This window comes from Pelodiscus sinensis, chromosome 1 (assembly GCF_052426305.1).
Source record: "Pelodiscus sinensis isolate ZL-2025 chromosome 1, ASM5242630v1, whole genome shotgun sequence".
In the NCBI taxonomy this organism is placed as follows: domain Eukaryota; kingdom Metazoa; phylum Chordata; order Testudines; family Trionychidae; genus Pelodiscus; species Pelodiscus sinensis.
Window position 1 is genome coordinate 38786792 of NC_143052.1, and position 19966 is coordinate 38806757.

General features: G+C 42.9%; 1 protein-coding gene across 5 annotated transcripts in view; it reads left to right on the forward strand.

Moving 5' to 3' along the window:
• Positions 1–19966, forward strand: part of MOV10L1 (Mov10 like RNA helicase 1) — a 105700-nt gene that overhangs the window by 41438 nt on the left and 44296 nt on the right. For 4 of the 5 annotated variants that reach the window (XM_075927999.2, XM_075928007.2, XM_075927992.2 and 1 more), the window contains 8 exons: positions 2553–2737; positions 5440–5599; positions 7489–7601; positions 10254–10447; positions 13429–13569; positions 14479–14723; positions 15597–15783; positions 18476–18670. In XM_075927999.2, coding sequence (XP_075784114.2) covers positions 2612–2737; positions 5440–5599; positions 7489–7601; positions 10254–10447; positions 13429–13569; positions 14479–14723; positions 15597–15783; positions 18476–18670 — 1361 coding nt within the window. In that variant the 5' untranslated portion in view covers positions 2553–2611. Of the gene's footprint in view, positions 1–1487; positions 1557–2552; positions 2738–5439; positions 5600–7488; positions 7602–10253; positions 10448–13428; positions 13570–14478; positions 14724–15596; positions 15784–18475; positions 18671–19966 lie in introns of those variants that run through there. The other variant, XM_075928014.2, reaches the window with a different exon arrangement.

Here is a 19966-nt window from a genome sequence, read left to right on the forward strand (position 1 = left end):
CAGCTCCTCTGGGAGCGATGCTTCTGGCTGGATCGCCTGTGCCACTTGCCTCCCTCTGGGGGCAGTGGTCCCTGTGGCTAGTCACAGCTGAGCGTGGCCAGCCTGTGCCGTTTGATGCAAGCTGTGCATTGTGGTGTGGGCAGGGCAGTCCTGTCCCTTACTCTGAACTAGTTAGGGGCAGGACTTGTCGGGGAGGGGGACAGCAGAGAGAAGGGGACTTGTTCCTAACCAAGTAACTGTTGTGTACTTTGTTTCAAAATACAGGTCAACAAAGGCATGGCATGTCTGCTGAAAGTCAGCTTGCTGCGGTAGCAGCACAAAGACTAGTTCTTTTTTGTTGGGATGCTTGTCTAGTGTTAGGATGGTGGCAGTGCCTAGTGGTCTGTAAGATGTAGAAGGTTAACTCTCCCCACACACACAGGTTACATGCTGCGTCCCCAGGTGCAAGACCAGCTGCAGAGCCCACAGTGAAGCGTCCCCAGGAGTGGGGCATGCCTCAGGGTCCTCCTTCATGGAGCGGGGTCAGCAGCAGCCCCTGCTGGTCCTGCTCCTGGGAGGCTTTGCTGTAGGCTCTGCAGCATAAAGCTTATTTAAGCTTTACGCTGCAGATCCTGCAGTGCATATAACCATGTAACTGTTATAATTTTATGTCTTTAGGATGTGGAATGAAGTGGGTAATCCAGTTAAGGTCTTTGTTTAAATCTCTATTGTAGGTATCAAACATGTAAATGAAATTAAGCTCTGCGGCTTCCCTTTCAAGCTGTTTTTTGAAATTGTCTGGAAGTGCCCCTTTGCCATGTATATTGGCCAAACTGGAGAGTCTCTAGGAGAGAGGAATAATGGACACAAATTAGTTATTCGAAAAGATAACACACAGAAACCTGTTAGGGAACATTTTAACTTGCCTGGGCACTCATTAATGGATCTCGAAGTCGGCCAATTTCATTATTATTGCCAGCCAATTTCAAAAGCCAGCTTGAAAGGGAAGGCTGGGCGGCCGCAGACAGAAGCTGCTCAGGCCGGGCAGGCAGCCTTACTTGGTTCTGTCTCGCATCAGGTCCGGGACCTACCTGGCACAGCTCTGCAGTTTAAATGTATTAAGACCCAGGTGGGCAGGCAGCCTAGCTCTTAATACATTTAAAATGCAGAGCCTCGGTGGGAGCAGCCTCGGTTGGACCTGGTGCAAGCCAAGAATGAGTCGGGCAGCCTTCCTTTTTCAACCAGTCATGTAGTCAATTAGAATCTTTATCAATCACACAATTAGCAAATTACCTGCTTCTTAAAATCCCTAGACCCTCCTTCATAATGAAGACATGGCCTAAGTCTTAAACTATAACACTAGGGTTTCAGTAAACTCAGAATAACAGCCAAAAAAAAGCTATTTTTTCTTTGGTGTTAAGTTTACATTTTGTATACCACTATCAGGGCTATTAGTTTTTCCAGAGGTGTATCATTAGCTGAGCCCTTATCTGAAACAAATTTGTTCACCTACAAGAGTACCTTAGATCGGTGGTTCTCAACCAGGGAAACCTATGTATGTAGAGGTCTTCTAGGAGGTACATCAACTCTTCTAGATAATTATCAATTTTTATAACAGGCAACACAAAAAGCACTAGTAAAGTCAGTACAAACAAACATTTTGTCATGACTTGTTTATACTGGTCTATATGCTATACATGTAAATGTAAGTACAGTATTTTATATTAATCATTTATACCATGAATGATAAAGTGTCTTTTCAGTTAGGGTGCATCTACACAGCAGTGTTATTTTGGAATAATGGCCGTTATTCCAAAATAACAATGTGAGTGTCTGCACAGCAATTCCGTTTTCTGAATAAATAAGAAATAGAGGATGGCTTTTCCTGATTTCTTTAAACTTCATTCCATGAGGAATAACTCCCCTTCCAAAATAGCTATTTCAAAATAGTAGGAGTGGAGTGTCCACACTACCACTATTTCGAAATAGCTCCTCACCAGGGCCTTTCTAAGTAATTACTCCCCAGTGCCTCCTGTGGCTCTAAATCAAGGTAGTGCGTCCACATTAGGGGAGTCTGCCTCAAACTAATGTTGAGGCATCCCTGTAGTGTAGATGTGCTATATTGGAGTATTTCCTCCAGAAATTCTGAAATAAGTGTGCAGTGTAGAAGTACCCTAAGTGGCACTTTTTTGTATTTTTGTCTGATTTTTGTAAATAATTTAAGTGAGGTGCAACTTGAACGCATGCAAAAAAAAAAAAATCAAACTCCTGAAAGGAATAGAGTGGTCTGAAAAGATTGAAAGCCAATGACACCTACTTTTAGATTAATAAAAGTATTTTTCTGAATCAGTTTTGTATATAATTTATATTGATTGATTGATTAGTGTTTACATTCCTTACAACTTAGACATTGAAAATACATTTCTCAGGTTCTCAGTGTGGTGATATTTTTGTTCCATACACAATTAGGAATTGTTTCCTTTACATCATTTGTGACTACCACCATCGTTATATATTTCATGGAAATAGTTTTGTTTTTAAACTAATTTCTAAACCTATTTTCCCTCTTTCAGATGATAGAGAGTTAAAATCTATACAAGGAGTAGTGACAAGATTTTGCCATGATTATGGGATGATAGATGACTTAATTTGCTTCACAAATGATGTTGTGTTGAGTGGTGAACCACTGAATGTTGGACAGAAAGTCATTGCTATTGTTGAAGAAGATGAAACATCTAATGGATTGAAGGCGATTCGGGTAAGACATGAGTATTTTACTTGGTCTAGCATTTTGTATTCTGAGCTTCCTTTTAAGGATGCTAAATTGTGGTTAGCTAACTAATTGTATAGTCAGTACAATTTGTATTGACTATAACTATACAATTAGTCGATAGGACCACTCTGCAGATCTACAGTGGGGGTAGATCCAGGAGCCGGCTCAAGCCGGAACTAAGCAGTCCTGGCTTGTACCAGCTCCGTGATCCATCCTCACTGCTGTTCTGTGTTTTAAATGTAGTAAGAGCTGCTGGTTCTTACTACATTTTAAAAGGCAGAGTCACAGCATCCCAGACCAGTGCAAGCCGGGACTGCTCGATCCTGGCTTGTTGCCAAGTCCATCAGTCCTGTTCGCTCCAAACAGACTGGTGCTGGAGCACCCTCTGTTTGCCACAGCCAGGGGCTGCTCTGGCTACCACGATCAGGGACTACTGGATTTAGCATGAGCTGGGACCGAGCAGTCTCCTGGGCTCTTGCTACATTTCAAAGGCTGAAGTTCTGTTTTCCCCACTGTGCCTCTGCCACCCACCCCCACCTGCAGAGAGGGTGCTGGGGGGAACTGGATTGTTGTCTCTTCGCACTTTACTTCCTAGCATATCCTGTTGCTGAACAATTAAGCATCTTATTTGTGGCTTTAGTGGTAGCACCAATCAGCCTTTTCAAGGGACACTGTCAAGTTAAATATTTTTTAAGTAAATTACTTTTTAGATATGGTCCTATAACCCTTCAGAAAATAGCTGATTTTTTTTTCCTTCAAATCTGCTGCTTGGCAGTTTAAGGAGCTTCCCAGCCATTGACGACAGTAACTATTAAACTCTTCAGTCTGAGGGGTAGCCCTGTTAATCTGTTACTTTTTAAAAAGAATAAGTAGTCATATAGCACCTTAGTCTAACAGATGTATAGTATCATGAGCATTTGTGGGCAAATCCACTTCAGAGGAGATGATCTTGAGATCATCATGTTACTCTTGAGGTGAGAAGGGGGTTTAGGAGTGCTGGAGGCCACCTTCAGCAAACGGAACTCCCTTAATATATCAGTGACTAGTGAGGACTTCAGTCTAGTGATGGTGACTCCTTGGAAGCAAGGACATGGACCACCAGCGGTAGTACTTCCTTGTAGGGAGGGTTTCTTTAAGGCCAGTGATTCTTAACTCAACCCTAAGCTTCCCAAGTAATTAAGGAATTGTTACAGCGTCAGGCAGCTAAGAAGTCTATTGTATTTGTTTCTTCTAGCAAAGCAGGAGTCTGGTGGTGTTTACATGTCACTTCTCAAGCTGACATTCTGCAAACACTGAGATGAAGCTTTTTACCCGCTTAATAAAATGGAAGAGTACATTTTTAAAACACAGAGATAAAAACCCTATTAATTTAAAATTACTAATTGTCACTTGATTGTCTATTTAAAAACTTTGTATAGTATATAAACTGATTGAAAATTCTTGCATTTGCTAGCCAGTCATCTTTTTGTGCAGAATTGATAAGTGTATGAAAATTTTCTCCCAACCTGCCACAAGACCTATAAGATACTGCCTTCATCTTAAAATGAGATAGGCAAAGCAGATTGAAAAGTTGATATTTATTATTATTGTGTATTAATCTATCAGAATTGGAACAACTGATTGAAACGAAAGTTTGACTGTGTAGTTCCTTGCTACCTTTGTCATTATTACTGCTCGTGATTCTTTTATTTTCATAGTATTTTTACCTTTTTTGAGAAAGCGGGGTAATAGGCATGAGTATTTGACAACTAAGTAAATACAGGCAGTCCCCAAGTTACGCGGATCCGACTTATGTCGGATCTGCAGTTACGAACAGGGCTTTTCTCGCCCCGGAGGACGTGAGCGGCGGGACGCCCGTATGTGCCGCGGTCCCGCCGCCCACGTCCTCCGGGGCGAGAAAAGCTGCTCCGCGTCTCCCTGGTCTGCTGGGGGGCTTCCCCCCCCAGCAGACCAGGGAGACGCGGAGCAAAGCCCCGGAGCACGCAGGCAGCGGGACAGCCCAGACGTGCCGCGGCTGTCCCACTGCTGGCGTCCTCCGAGGCTTTGCTCCCCGTCTCCCTGGTCTGCTGGGGGGAGCCCCCCCCCCCCAGCAGACCAGGGAGACGCAGAGCAAAGCCGCAGAGGATGCGGGCGGGACCGCGGCGCGTCTCGGCGGTCCCACCACCTGCGTCTCCCTGGTCTGCTGGAGGGGGGTGCAGCTAGTGCGCGTTCCCCCCTCCCCCCTCCCCCCCAGCAGACCAGGCTTTTCTCGCTGCCTGGGGTAGAGCAGCTGGGGCGCTGCTGGGTTGGTCCCGCAGCGCCGCTCCTCGGTGCTACTGGACCAAGCCGGCAGCACCCGAGCTGCTCTGCCCCAGGGTCCCCAAGTCAGCCGCTGCTGAAACTGATCAGTGGCTGATTCCAGGAAGCCCAGGGCAGAGCAACTCTGCCTCGGGCTTCCTGTAGTCAGCCGCTGGTCAGTTTCAGCAGTGGCGGAATCTGGATGCCAGTTCCGACTTACATACAAATTCAACTTAAGAACAAACCTACAGTCCCTGTCTTGTACGTAACCCGGGGACTGCCTGTAGTGGTCTTGGTTATAAATTGTAGCTTAAAATAATTTAAATATGGTCCTTGGGATAGCTTGTGTATCTTTAACTTTGCTGTTAACTTAATAGACTATGGGAATATTGTATTTTTGCATTCTTTAGGTAGAAGCTGTCTCTGACAAATGGGAAAACTATAGCAGTCCTGCGTATGACTCTTCCGAATTAAATACTAAAATGTTAATTGGTAATATTACATCTCTTACTAAGAATGGTGGCTATATTAATCAGACCACTTCTTTCTCCATGGACCAGGTTTGTGAAGGTATGACTGGATGGAGGTGGGAAATCTTGACCATGTTAACACTTCTAGAAAGTCTTGTGTGTTAAATGTCTAGTGCACGTTACAAAAAAATATATTTTAAACATCAGTGAATCCTTATTAGAGTAATGAATGAAGGACAGCTATTTTTTTAAATATTTGAGTCTTGTAAACTGCCCTCTAAGTTACATTTATTCAAAGTATGCTGTATGTAACATAATTTCCTCTTACAGCTGACGGCCTACTCTCTAACTATAGAGAAATTAGTGACATTTAATAAACATGTTATATAAAAAGGGTGACTCCTAACTCTGATCCAAAGTGGACACAGATTTCACTTTTAAACCCATTTTCAGGCAGGGTTTTACACTCATCAAGCTACTTCCTGACGGAATGCAACTGTTCAAGTTTCTAGTTATTGTAGTAAATGTAAAATTTATCTGTTTCAGTTGCCATTTTGCACTCCTGTAATTTTAAACTTTTTTAGATATACATTATTTTAAATTATTATTTTGGTTTATTTGAATGGATAAGATTTAGCCAAATTCACAACAGCTAAGTGTAGTCCAAAGTCTTTTCATCTTTGTTTTGCCACAGAGACTCCTGAAATTTGCTGTTGAGTGGAAATAAAACTGTAACACAAGTGAAAGTATTAAGTATATGAAGTTTTAGCTATCCTACAGCTTAAGTCAGCATAAATTATGATGTTCAGGGGTGTGAAATAGCTGACTCCTTGTGTGTCATAACTTATGTCAACTGAGCATTGTCCATATTAGTGCTTGCTGCAGTGGGAGAGCTTCTCTTGCCAGCATATCTACCACTCTCAGTGGGGGAGGACTGGACTGATTAAGCTAACATTGTTCCTCTGTTGTCTTAGAGCAGCTATGCTAGAGAGCTTACCGTAGAACAGCTGCTAGTTCTCTAGTGTAGTCATAGGCTGAGTTTGATGATTTTGGCTTTAAACAGTTCCCCTATCAGTGATAGCAAATGTTCACAGTTCAAGTATAAGTCTCTTCACTGTTGCTAACCATTCAAAAGTTCTCAAATTTTAAAATTACATTTTAACTCACCTTAATTGTTTGCTGCAATTAACTTGTTAAAAATCCTATTTCACGTGCTTCATAAAATTCAGTACCTTTTTTAAAAAACAAGCTTTAAAACCCTCTTTTTAGCCAGCTTTCCATAGGCTTCATACTGCTGACTGACGTGAAAGCCTGAGCAGTGAATATGTCTCCACAAATTATGGTAGGATATCCAAAGCCACTTGAGTAGACACTTGCACTTCGGTATATCTATACTGACTTCAGTGACCAAGGTGTAGGTGGTTGCTTGTGCAGAATTTACTGTCAGGTGATGGTTGACATTTCTAAAACAATTATTTAAAAATGAGTAGTCCTGTGGCACCTTCGAAACTAACAAATATATAGTATTAGCTTCCATGAGCAGAACCCACTTCTTTGGTTGACGTTTCTGTATCTTCAGAATAGTACTCCTTAAACTGTGTTAAGTATTAAAGACAAAGGTTTATCCCTAGCAAGTGTAATTTGTGAATTTAATTCCTATCTGACCTGTCAAAAGCTGGTGCACTCAGAGTGAAGTCTCAGCATATTGCAGGTCCATTAGGCAACACGGTGGGTATTCATGGGACTGCTTTTTGGAGAACACACAAAATAAAGTTACAGTGAATTTCAGCATTTAACTTTATCCCCTGTTGTACGTTACACTCAATATATAGCCTTGTTAATGATCGTATTTTCGATAAATTTTAGCACGTAACTTTAAAGTTCTTTAAGTTATATTAAATAAGAAGGCCTTCTTATACAACTTTCACAAAGTTGCCTTAGTATCTTTTTATGACAAAAAACTTGAAAAAATTTCACTGCTTTTTGTAGGCTTTGAACCTTGTAAAGGTGACTGGGTGCAAGCTGAATATTTTATTAATCCAACAACATGGAGCAGTGAAGCAATTTCTGTGAAGCCACTGAGATATAAGCGAGTGGACAAAGTATGTATTTTAAATGTTGCTCTTGGTGTTTGGCAGAGGAATATTTCTTCTTCGAGAGCCTGTTCATGTGCATTCTGATCAGTCATGTGCATGCGCACAGTAGCCAGAAGATTTTTCTCCTAGCAGCTAACTATAGTGTCAGTGTGGCTGTCCCCTGGAGTAGCACTGAAATGGTGCCCAATATAGGGCCCTGCTGATCTGCCCCCTCCTCACTTCCTTCTTATTGCCAATGATGGTAGCTGGAACTTCCCTGCACTCAATTCTTGATTTGCAAGTAGATCAGTGATTCTCCATTTATTGTGTATATTTGTTGTATACTTGTAGATAGTTATGTTACTTGCAGTTAGTTCTTTAGTATTTAGGTCAGTTAGGTTAAGTTAGGGCGCCTCCTCCCATCTGCTGAAGCCATCCCTGGGGCATGCCTCATTTTTCCGGGTTTCAAGGCTTGCCTGTTGTGTGCCAAGTGCATGCCTGAGTGTCCCACATTCCTGCTGTCTGAAGTGTTTTGGTGAGGGTCAACAGAAATCACTGCAAAATCTACAGGCAGTTCAGGCAGATGGCAATAAGGTAGAGAGAGCAGTCACTGCATTATTTTTATGCAGGCAGCTTTACAGCCCCAATTGGGCCCTAGTACCTCAACTGGAGTCTTCTGGCACTGGTGGCAAGGAAAGAAGCAGGCCAACACAGACATTAACATACCACCATTCGCAATCTCTGGGCCAGAGGAAGGAGAACAACCAGGGCTATTGGTAGTGCCTTTTGATTTTGGGGTTGTTTTTTTTTAACAGCTGAAAATTGGAGCAAACTATTAATTTTTCTGAGTAAATATCAGGATTTATTGTGGACAGATGAAATGGAAGGAAGTATGCAGTAGATTAATACTTTCAACAGAATTCAACATTGCTTGCTGCAGAATGAGAACTCAAAACACAGGACCACCTTTGAGTTTAAGAAAATATCTAACCTCAAAATAAAGCTTTTTATCTTTATCATTTGAAGCCATTATCTAATAGCTTGAAATGTGTACATTGTAGGCATAAGATCTATCAGTGCTTTCAGATGTGCATATACTTCAAAGCTTGTGTGTGCATCTTCTAGACTAATACATATCGTTATTTTGATAGACAGCTTTGCATACATAGAGACCAAAGGGTTATGATACATAACCTCATGCAATATATTGTATTTTCCTAATAAGTTACTGTTTTATATTTGATAAAGTGGGGGGAATGAATAATACTTTGTAAAAACCAAGATTGAATAGACTTGTCACGTTTCCATCTGAGAAATAAAAGAAAATTAAGTTCATTCTAATGTTCATGAGTTGATATGGGATTATTTCTGAAACAAATTTTGTATGGGATTGGTTGGCTTTTATGATTTTTAGCTACCAGTCACGTGTTGAGAAGGTAACAAAAACCCAAATCATACTGTCTGTACACAGACCTCATAATTCAAATGTCTATATTTATATACACTTGATCTGCAGCTAATGAATATCATTATTTAATGGCTGCAGTTATTGTTAAGTTTGCTTTGTCTTCCAATTAGGGATGTTTGCAGGTAGTTAAGTAACTGAGAAGCCTAGACTTACCAATTAATCTTCTCAACAACTTGCATTCCACCTCTCCCCCCTTGCTGCCTCTGATACAGAGGCAGCAAGGTGGGGGGGGGAGCTGGTGCTGGGGGGAAACCGACTATTAAGATGGCTCTCCCTCAACACCAGCTCCATGGTACTGCCTCTCCGCCCTGCCGCACTGCTATCTCCTATCAGAGGCAGCAGCGTGAGATGTGGGGACAAGTGGAGGCTGCCAAGAAGCAGCCTCTGCTCACGGAGGGCCCAGGCTCTCCACGAGTAGAAGCTGCTTTGCAGCAGCAACCCTTGTCTGGGGGGGGGGGGTCCCAGCTCCCCACAGACAGGCTTCTGCCTGGCACCGCACGTTGCTGCCTTTGATACAGAGACAGCAATTCAGAGTGGCAGGGGGCTCCCCAGGAGTGGGGCCAGATTGCACTGCTGGCCCCACCTCCAGGTACTATAGACTAGTTGAGTAACCGTAAATATTTAATGTGGTTACTCGACTATTCAGTTAACTGATAGCTAACATCCCTACTTACGATCACTTTGGATTGTAATCGGGCCCTGTGTGTGTGAGAGAGAGAGAGAGAAAATGTGGTTTTTCCTTGAGTCATCACATATCCAGTACGTTTAGAAATAAGTTTTCAGGTGTTAAATCAGTTGTGGTGTTCAATTAAAACACCATATTGGTGAAAAACTTTTGTTTGTACAGTTCTCTCATTTCCATTCCTTCCATGGAAGGGTGATGGAGCTCTTTGACTATGGTATCTGGAAGCTCAATAACCAACCATAAATGTACTGTTGCATATAATTAAAACATGATTTTTACCCTGCACATTTAATCGTGTTTGGTTACTTCTTAAATTTAAGGAAACCCTTTGGTGATTTCTGTTTTATCCTTTTTCATAGAAATATTGCATACCAAATTTATAGACATTATGTGAAATGCCTGGGATTGTTTTCTTCAATTATAAGTGTATTTCACGTACATATTCTGTGGTGGTTATTTTAAAAGTTCTTGCCTCAGCAAATTAAGCATCTGACATTAAATAAGACTTTGTGTATAAATGTTACAGGTTCGTATTTCCAGTGTTTGTGGAAGAATTGGTGTAGTAGATGACAATATTTTTTTCACTCTGGATTCTCTGAGACTTCCTGATCGTTATTCGCCTCGTAAACGTGACCTGGTCAATGTGGTGGTTGTAGAGAGTAACCAGTCATGTTACATTTGGAGAGCACTGTGCATGGCTCCCTCAGACAAATATAGGTGGTAAGAAATTTCTCATGTTTGAAATTAAACATAACTTTTTTTTTTTTAAAGGGAGAGGAAATAATGTGATTTGTACTAGGGATGTGACAGTGTAACCATGAACAAGGTTAACCAATGAGCCTAGTAGGCTCATTGGTTAACTTGAACAATTACATGTAGCTCCCTGTACGTGTGGGGAGCTGACTTAAAAGGCGATTCCCCATGCACACGAGCATCCAGGGAGCCTGTATAAAGAGGCAGCATTGTGGAGGGGTAGGCGGGGGCCAGTATATGCAGGCTGGTATGCGCACCAGCTCCTGGGGAACCCATCTTGCATCCCCCTCCCCAGCACTGCTGCCTCTGTATCACTGTGTAACCACTTACTTATTTTCAATTACTTAATTAAATTCATTTTAACATCCCTAACTTGTATATTCAGAACTTCTTAAACCTGTTTTTAAAAACCCATTGAGCCCTAATAGTGAGTTCACTCTGATCATAGTTCAGTATAAACTGGTTTAAAGGGGCATACTGCAGAACTGTTTATCACCTTTAAATGCTTCCTATAGTACTGTCATCTCTCTAATGACCACTTGAGACAAGCAACACTATACACCTATCTTAATGTTCTTAAAGCTCTTGCTTATATTCTAGATTACCATGCAGTTCATTTGTATTCTTCCTTACTTTTACTAAATTTGTCATATTTTGGATTTCTGGATAATGTCCATGTTCTAAACTACTGCTTTAATCTCTTTCTAAAAATAGAGCAGATGGGTGGTCGTCGTCTTGCCAAATTTAGCATCTTCCTTAGCATTCTAAAGGGTCTGGATGAATATCTGTCTGCTGTCAGCAATGGGAGACATCTAGTGGAAGCTGGGTGCGATTACAAATAAAGCTTTTTTAATAAAGACTAGGGTGTGGTGCCCCCTGCTCACTATGCTTTCCAACCCCTCATCTGTGGGAGTAGGTGGACCTGGCTCTCCCCCCAGCCGCCACACCAGCCCCGGCCTCTCATCCTCCTCTTTCCCCTGCCCTGCCCACTGCCAGAGTTGCACTACCCCAGTTTTCTCCCCCAGTCTCCAAGCGGGGCAGGAGGGGAGCCGCTCCAAGGCCTCGCCAGGCCCCACACTCTGCCCCCCCCCCCCCCACCACCACCAGGGAGAGAAGGGTTGTGGCTACACCAGCCCAGGCCCTTTCTCCCTTCCCTGGCCATGCCAGTGTCGGCCCTTTCTCTCTCTCTCCTTCTCCCACCCCCCTGCAGCCTAACCGTAGCCCTTCCCATCTCCTGGTTGAGGCTGCATCCCAGCCGCCATGGGTGAGGGGAGCCACTCCAAGGCTTTGCGTGCTCCACACTCCCTTCCCAGCTGCCAGAGGGCGAGGGAGGTCATTCCAAGGCCTTGAGCACCCCGCACTCTCCTCTTGGCTGCGGGGTGGGGAGCTGCTCCAGGCTTCATACATTCTGTGCTCTCCTCTCAGCCGCCGGGGGGAAGAGCTGTTCAGAGGCCTCGTGCCCCATAGTCTCCTCCTAGCTGCCAAGCACAGGGAAGAGAGAGGCATGGTATGGCAGCCAGCACTGGGGGAAGGGAAGAGAGGGACTGCAGGACACCAGAGGGACGTAATGATGTCACTCTGTCATCCTGCAGGGAAAAACTTTTTTATAGGCATAGTAAGAAAAGCTGTACTGATTTATTTTTCTTATGTAGCCTTACGTAGCTACAGTAAATTTCATTCAGAGTATGTAATTATAGATAATGAAAAATATCACTTTGAAACTTCTATTAATATGAGTTCAACAACTTTGTTATACTGAAGGTGGAAACTGTAATTTTTAATAATTCCACCAAGGAGGATAGCCAGAAGGATCAGAGTGGCAGTCACTGGCCCTGATGGGGAACTCTCTTGAGTGGGAAAAGGGTGTTTTACTTTTTAAGATTAGGCTGATACCAGCTGTCACTTTTTAAAAAATATAGACATACCTAAAGAGACCATCAGAAAGCCAGGAGCAGAAGATGGAAACTTATGAGATTTGTCCCAACATTGTCATTGCTTTGTACCTGTTTCTGAAGCTGTTCCTGGCATTGGGTCAAGAGGTTGCTCAAGGAAAAACTGCCACCTTTACTGATTCGAGGCCTGGTTTGTGAAGTCAATAGGCATCATTCTAGGGATGTTGAATTAGATTAATGGGCTAATTGAATAGTCAATGCAAATTGCATTGACTATTTGATGAGTCAAGAAGGGCGCCTCCGCCTTTGAAGTGTAGCAACAGCTTCAAGGCTGTTGCTACACTTCAAAAGTGAAAGTGCTGTGGGGAGCACGTGGCCAGCTGCTGACAGCTGGCCCTGGTCTGCACATGGTGTTTCAAAGCAGCAGACCATGGACTCCACGTGGCGTTGCCACTTTGAAATGCCACATGCAGCCCAGACACCTGGGAACGCCCCAGCTGGCCCTGAGCTCCACACACTGTTCAAAGCAGCAGCAGCACCACATGGAACCCAGGGTCAGACCCCAGGCTTCATGCAGCGCTGCTGCTTTGAAGTACCCCATTTTCTCCCCTCCCCCTGTTGCTGTCTCTTTCTGATAGAGGCAGCAATGGGGGCGGGAGGGGAAGCGAATAGTTGACTAGCGTGTGTCCTCTATCTGATAAGCACTTGCTTATCGGATAGTCGATTAGTCGTTTATTTCCCTAAGTCATTCCATATTCTTTAGTAGTGGTGGTTAGACCAGGCCTTTGAGGAAGGGTAGGGTTGGTTCCAAGTCATTATAGGCTATACCCAGGATTTTGACCATAATTTTGAAGAAAGTCTGTGCTCCCCCTAGTAAATGTAAATTAGTATCTTGGGAATCGTGGTAGGTGGTTGAAAGAGCATGTGGGACTTCTATACACAAACACCAGGGAAAATACTTAAGCTTGTTGGAGCTTTAAATGTAATTTTAAAGAATATTTTCTTGAGTTTATCGTGTCATTTTGATTCAACACAGTTTCATTATGACTTTTACAGTCTATCTGCTGCTAGTGAAATGGACTTAGATGAGCCATATGAAAATCTAATGAGAGACAAAGGAGGCCTGGAGGTGTCGAGAGTGACTAACTTTGGAACACTTAAGCTAGGGGAGAGTAAGAACATGGTCATTTCAATAGAGTAAGCTCTCTAAAATTATATTATAAATTCCTTTTTGACTGCTGTTTCTTATTATTCCTGACATTCTGAAATTTCAGACCTTGTACAAATCTAACTTTTTTTTTTTTTTTTAAAGACGAAGAAGTTGCATCCCCATTGCTCACCCTAATAGTCACCATTAAATGGTCAGCCTTTAACAATAGCTGGTGCATCACTGACTCTGTTCCCACAGCTGTTTCCTAGATTAAGTACTGGGAGCTATTATATAGCCTATGTCGATCAGTTATGTTGTATGGATTGAGCCTCTGTGGTCTGGGACTCTGGTCTGGTAACATCTGTGGTCCAGCAGTGCCATGGATGTTGTGGAACTAGAGAGCCCCAGTGGCACAGGTTGCTAGTGGCTCAGAATGGAGCCTGTGGCCAGGGTAGCAGAGCCCATAGGGCAGCAGCGTAGGGGGGCAGAGCTCATGGGACAGCAGAGTCTGTTGATGCAAGACCACTGGGTGCTTCAACAGAGCTGTTTCAGGGCTGCTGTGAGACCAGCAGGGCCAGGAGGCTGGGGAGAAGGGCCCTGGTGGCTGGGGAGAAAAGCCCTGCAGGGAGGTTGGTACCTCCCTCCCTTGTCTGGGACTGGCCAGGTCCTGAGGGTGCTGGACCAAAGAGGTCCAACCTATTGTAAAACCTTGTCCATGGGTCCTATTCACATTGATTTAATTTATTTGTGAAGTTTTAATATAACTTAATTCTTTGGAGTTAGAAAGTATCCTGAAAATTCTACTCAAACGAGTTGGTATGTCTGCCAGTCTTCAGTCAGGACGGAGGTACTGGAGTTTAATTGAACTTGAGTGTGTCTTGATTTGCATGTTCTGTTGCAAGCAACCTCATTTTCTCAGAAATGTTATTTACAGAGAACTGTCCAATTATTTCTAGGAATAAGGGAAATGTACCACATTCCTTAATCAGCTGCAGACTAGCTGGCTGGGAGAAAGAGAAGCAATTTAGCTTTCAGTTGCCTGAAAAAGACCAGAGGACTCTGACAGTATCTTTTTCATCATCTGTTTCTCTGAAACAAGAAAATTCCTCAAAAAGGAGCATTAATTCACTCAGTGATAATAAAGAACCTATGTGCCAGCCAGTAAATAATGCATTTGTTACAAATAATGAAGCCCTGCCAGGTAAGCATGAGAGAATCACATAAACGTATGTAATGCCTAATGGCTTATCTTCACTATGCATTGGATCAATGCCGCAGCAATCAATCCACTGGCAGTTGATATATCATGTCTGCTTAGACACGATAAATCAATATTCAAATGCTCTCCTGTTGACTCCAGTACTCCTCCAAGAAGAAAAGAGTAGCTGGAGTTGATGGAAAAGCAGCCCGCACCGACCCTACCATAGAAAATACCTCAGTGTGTGAGCTTCAGCTACACTATTTGCATAGCTGAAATTGCTGAGGTTTGATTACGTGGGAGCATGGGTAGTGTAGAGAAGGCCTTCAGTAGGACCTTGCATGCCCAACTTGCCAGTAAATAAGAACATAAGAATAGCCATACTGAGTTAGACTAATGGTCCATCCAACCCAGTACCTGTCTTCTAACACTGGCCAATGCCAAATTCTTTAAAGAAAATGAATGGAACAGAAGTTTTCAAGTGATCCCTCCTTTATTGTCCAGTCCCAGCATCTGGCAGTCAGAGGCTTAGGAACACTCAAAGCAGAAGTTGCATTCCTTACTATCTTGGCTAATAGCCATTGATAGACCCATCCTCTTTGAATATATCTAGGTTTTTTTTAATCCATTTATACTTCTCAATTCCACAACTTCCCCTGGCAACATGTTTTTCAGGTTACAGTGTATTGTGTGAAGTACTTCCTTTGTTTTGTTTTTAAACCTGCTGTTTATCTCTTCATTGAGTGGCCCCTGATTCTTGTATTGTGATGTGGTGAAAAACACTTGCTTTTTCACTTTCGCCTCACTGTTCATGATATTTTATAAACTCTATCATACAGTAATTAAAGCTTACTGTCATCTGTCTATTTTCTACAGAAGGAATTAATCCTAATGATCCAAATTTAGCAAGACACAAAGATCTTGATAGCACGGAAGATGAAAATTTGTGCAATGGAGAAAATGGATGTGTGGAAGAACAGCCAGTAGTTGAGACTGAAGCTAATGGAGAAATCTTCATACCACCAGATGGAAAGACTTCCATTGTGATCATATGCACTGCAATGTATGTGTGTTTTTTATTCTTTTTTTTTTTTTTTTTTTTTTTTTTTTTTTTGCAGCTGCTAAGCTGAGCTTTAAGATGTTACCCTTGTCCTTTGTTGAGTGCTTGTTCATGTGTATTCCAATTAAGTGTGCACCAGCATGCATGATGGTCAAAAGATTTTCCCATAACGGTGCCCATAGATAATTCTGGGTGCTGCCTGGATTCATGCTTCCATAGTGCCCAATATAACGTCCTGCCAACCCACCCCTTCCTCATTTCCTTCTTACTGAGAGTGACAGTGGGCTGCACTATCCAGTAGCCCTTGCCTTAGTAAGCGTGCCTTTTTCCTTTTGTATAAAGTTCAGTTCCTTTGTACTTATGGATAGCGTACGTAGTTACATTGAAGTTTTATAGTTGCAGTAATGGGGGACCTCTGTCCCTCTTTTTAGGACCCATGGAGCTGTGGCATGCCTTTGTCTCCAGGATTTGAAAGTTGTGAAGTTTGTGTGAAGAGCATACCTAAAAGTAGCCCATCCTTCTACTGTCTATGGTGCAGGTCACCAAAGAGACCATTGCCGTATCTGCTGAAAGGTCTGCCTTATGACTCTCAAGGACAGAGCAGCATCTGAAGGTCCTTATGGAGCAGGCTCTGCACCCATAATCTGACTGGGAGCACACTTCCTCCTCAGCATAGAGTGCTCCAGTGCCATTCTTGATGCCAAAAAAAGGCTTCTCAAGCCACCATCACAACTCTGCGATAGGAACATCTGAGAGGCACCAATCTCAATTACCAGTGCCTCAGAAAAAGAAGTTGGAAATATGGAAATCCTCTAAATCAAGGGATGTGCGACTCTGAGGGGGCCACTCCTCAGACTCCCCTATTAGACAATGTATCAATTCGTACCCATGAAGAGAGGTCAAGTCCATACCCACAATGCTCCCTGAGTCTGCTGGAGCCCTTATCAATTATGGAGACCTCTGAAGTGGCCAAGAACTTGAGGCACCTTATAGTGCCATTCTCCCCTCCTAGATGAGGGAACTCCCTGATGCCTATGTGCTCACAGGTGCTCGCCAGGTGAACACCTGCCATTATATCTAGGCACTCCTCTTTACCAAACCCAGAGGCACCTACAGTACCAGACAGGGAACCTAGCTGTTCGCCAGGCTCCCATTGTTCAGTGCCTAGATGCTTGGCACCTCCATGGTGGTCCGATCCTTAGGATCGGAGTCAGAATCATTTCAGTCCAGAAGGAGTTCCACCAGGAGATCACGATCCAGGCATGACTATAGTCAAACACCAATGCAGTGGCGTTGGCAGTAGTAGAATGCGCTGCAGTGGTTCTTCTGGATCTCCTGGGCATTCCATCATGCACAAGGTGGCTATCGGGCAAGCTTGGTGATATCATTGGTGTCAGCCACATTTGTTTTGCCATCGACCACTTCCAGCTGCAATGCACGTGCAGATGCTTTCGATAATAGCACTATCAGCAGCACTAGTCACCACCCCTCTTGATATTGGCACCTGTAATTTCAGTTTGCAGAAACATCCACATCAGCACTGCCTCCTCCATTCCACGCATTGGAACCAGTCCTGTTGGTGTACTAGGAACTGGCACTGACTTCAGCTATCATGCTGTCAGTACCATGTTCCATGGTGTCCCCTTCTATTGCTGAACTATCATGGAAAGTGTGACCAGAGCTTGGAATCCTACTATGGGTGGATTGGATAACTCTACATATTTTCTTGAGAGAGATCAGTATAAGGACGCTGAAGCTTTAAGGAGGCAACAAGTGTGGGATAAGTGGAGGGTTTGGAGATAGCTGGGATAATTGTTTTGTATAGGGCTAAGCATTTTTATAGACACTTGTATCCAGATCTTCAAAGGTACTTAAGCTCCTAACTTTAGTGGAAGTATGAGTCTGCACATCTTTGGGGATCTGGGTCCTAATGTTTGTTGTAAGTTTCAGTGTGTGGGCTAGTTAAGTCATACAGGTGAAGGCTTTCTTGAGGTGGAGGATCAGAGCTATTTGTATGTGTTGGAGAGGTGAGGAGAAAATTTGGTACTGGGCCCAATGCTGGCAGGGAGCCTGGAAAGTGATTAAACAGGTTGTGTGGGATTAAAGCTCTGATGGTCTGGAGCATAAACTCCTCAGATTCACCTTTGCAGGAATTTGTACTCCCTTTTTTTTGTTGCCACTTCTTCTGCTGACAGGAAAAGCATGCCTTTGAGGAATCAGGCTGGGACCTCCCTCTTCCTAATTAGTTCTGTTAGCTGCTGGAGATCCGGGCTGAGGAATGTAGACAACCAGCAAAACAGAGGCTTGCTGCTGTATAATGAGAGGAATCTTGGATGAGGGCCTTTCATAGCGGAGAGACTATACACAAAAAATACTTTTGGCTAACTCCATTCAGTTTTAGTAATCACATATGGGTGGTAATTGTGATTATAGTAGTTATAATAGGCACAGTAGCCCTTTATAATTTTTGAAATGTATGCTTGTTAATATTTGGATTTTTAAGAGGGCTTTTTCCACTTTTTATGGAGATGTTACTGGACTCAACTAAAACTTTTATACTTAGTGAATCTGAAGAATTCTAACGCAGCCATTACTTGATTTTTAATCAGCCTCTTGTAACATTGTGATAGCTGAGCCCAAAAGTGCAATCTATGGTTTTAAAGAATCTAATTTATTTTTGCTTGCTTACTTAAAGAAATCCTGGCCGCTGCAAAGATCTTCTGTTGCTTTGTTTTTCTGATTTTATTATTGGACGTTACATTGAAGTAACTGTAATAAATGAAGAGGAATCTCTAATAGCAGCCTCTGAACCATTCTCACAAATAAAGCATAAAGTTATTCCAGAGTTCCAGAACATAAAAACTACAGTGGCTGTAACAGAACACAAAAGGTATTTACAAATAATCTACATTTAGCTATTTAATATAAAAAGGGAATAGTAATACATACTTTTATATAATGCTGGTGCAAGTGAATATATAACTTCAGTTCCAGGGCAGTTTATTGTACTGCATTAGCTTATCTCCTGTTGTAATTACTATTTATTCAGTGAATTGGAAAAAGGGAAGTAAAATTGTGGTATTTTCATTAAAGTTCCACTAACTGAAGTAATTGGTTTTTTTTTCCCGTTTGGCAAATAAATTAATTTTCTTTATATGTTTCTTATGGTTCACAAATTGTCTTGCTACTGCATGTCATGCTCTTACAAATGAGCCATAGGCTAACTAGAATTAAAGATGTTGCCAGAGTGCACCCATCTATAGAAGTAGTGCAATCTAATGGTGTTTTAGACAGAAACCCGGGGAGTCCCTTGACTGATTTACTGATGTCAGACATTGGTAAAATCATTTGATATAATGAGGTCTTGGCAATATAAACTAGACACATCTTGAATTAAAAACAGTAAGCATTCCTTGAAGTCAACTGGTAAATCTGGAAAAGTGTTTCTCTAGGTCAGGGGTGGGGAACTTTTTTTGGGTTGGGGGCTGCTGACCCACAGAAAAATTAATCAGCCCCACACACGTGAGAAGTAAAAATGAAAAACCAAACTCTCGCTGATGTGGCCCCCCACTGAGAAGGAGAAAGCCACTCCGCACATTCCCTCTGCACACTACAGCCTAAGGGTACCCAGGCTAGTAGATTTTTGTGAGCTCCAACCCCACAGTGGGACAGTGCGGGGACTACAGTGCCAGTGTGGGCTTTCCAATGCTGGGGGGGAGCCCCAAACCTCAGGGGCCAGATCCAGGCAAGCCAGAGACTTCGTGCAGCCCCTGGCCCTTGGGTTCTCCACCCCTGCTCTAGGGGTTTACAAAATACCCTTGACTTCACAGATACTGTAATTAAAAAAGAATGCGACGAAGAGTCCTGTGGCACCTTATAGACTAACTGAAGTGTAGGAGCATAAGCTTTCGTGGGCAAAGACCCACTTCGTCAGATGCATGTAGTGGAAATTTCCAGAGGCAGGAATAAATATGCAGGCCAGGATCAGGCTGGAGATGACCAGGTGGATCCAATCAAGGAGGATGAGGCCCACTTCTAGCAGCTGATCTGGAGGTGTGAATTCCAAGAGAATAGAAGCTGCTTTTGTAGTTAGCGAGCCATTCACAGTCTTTGTTTAATCCAGAGTTGATTGTGTCAAACTTAAAGATGAACTGTAGCTCAGCAGTTTCTCTTTGAAGTCTGGTCC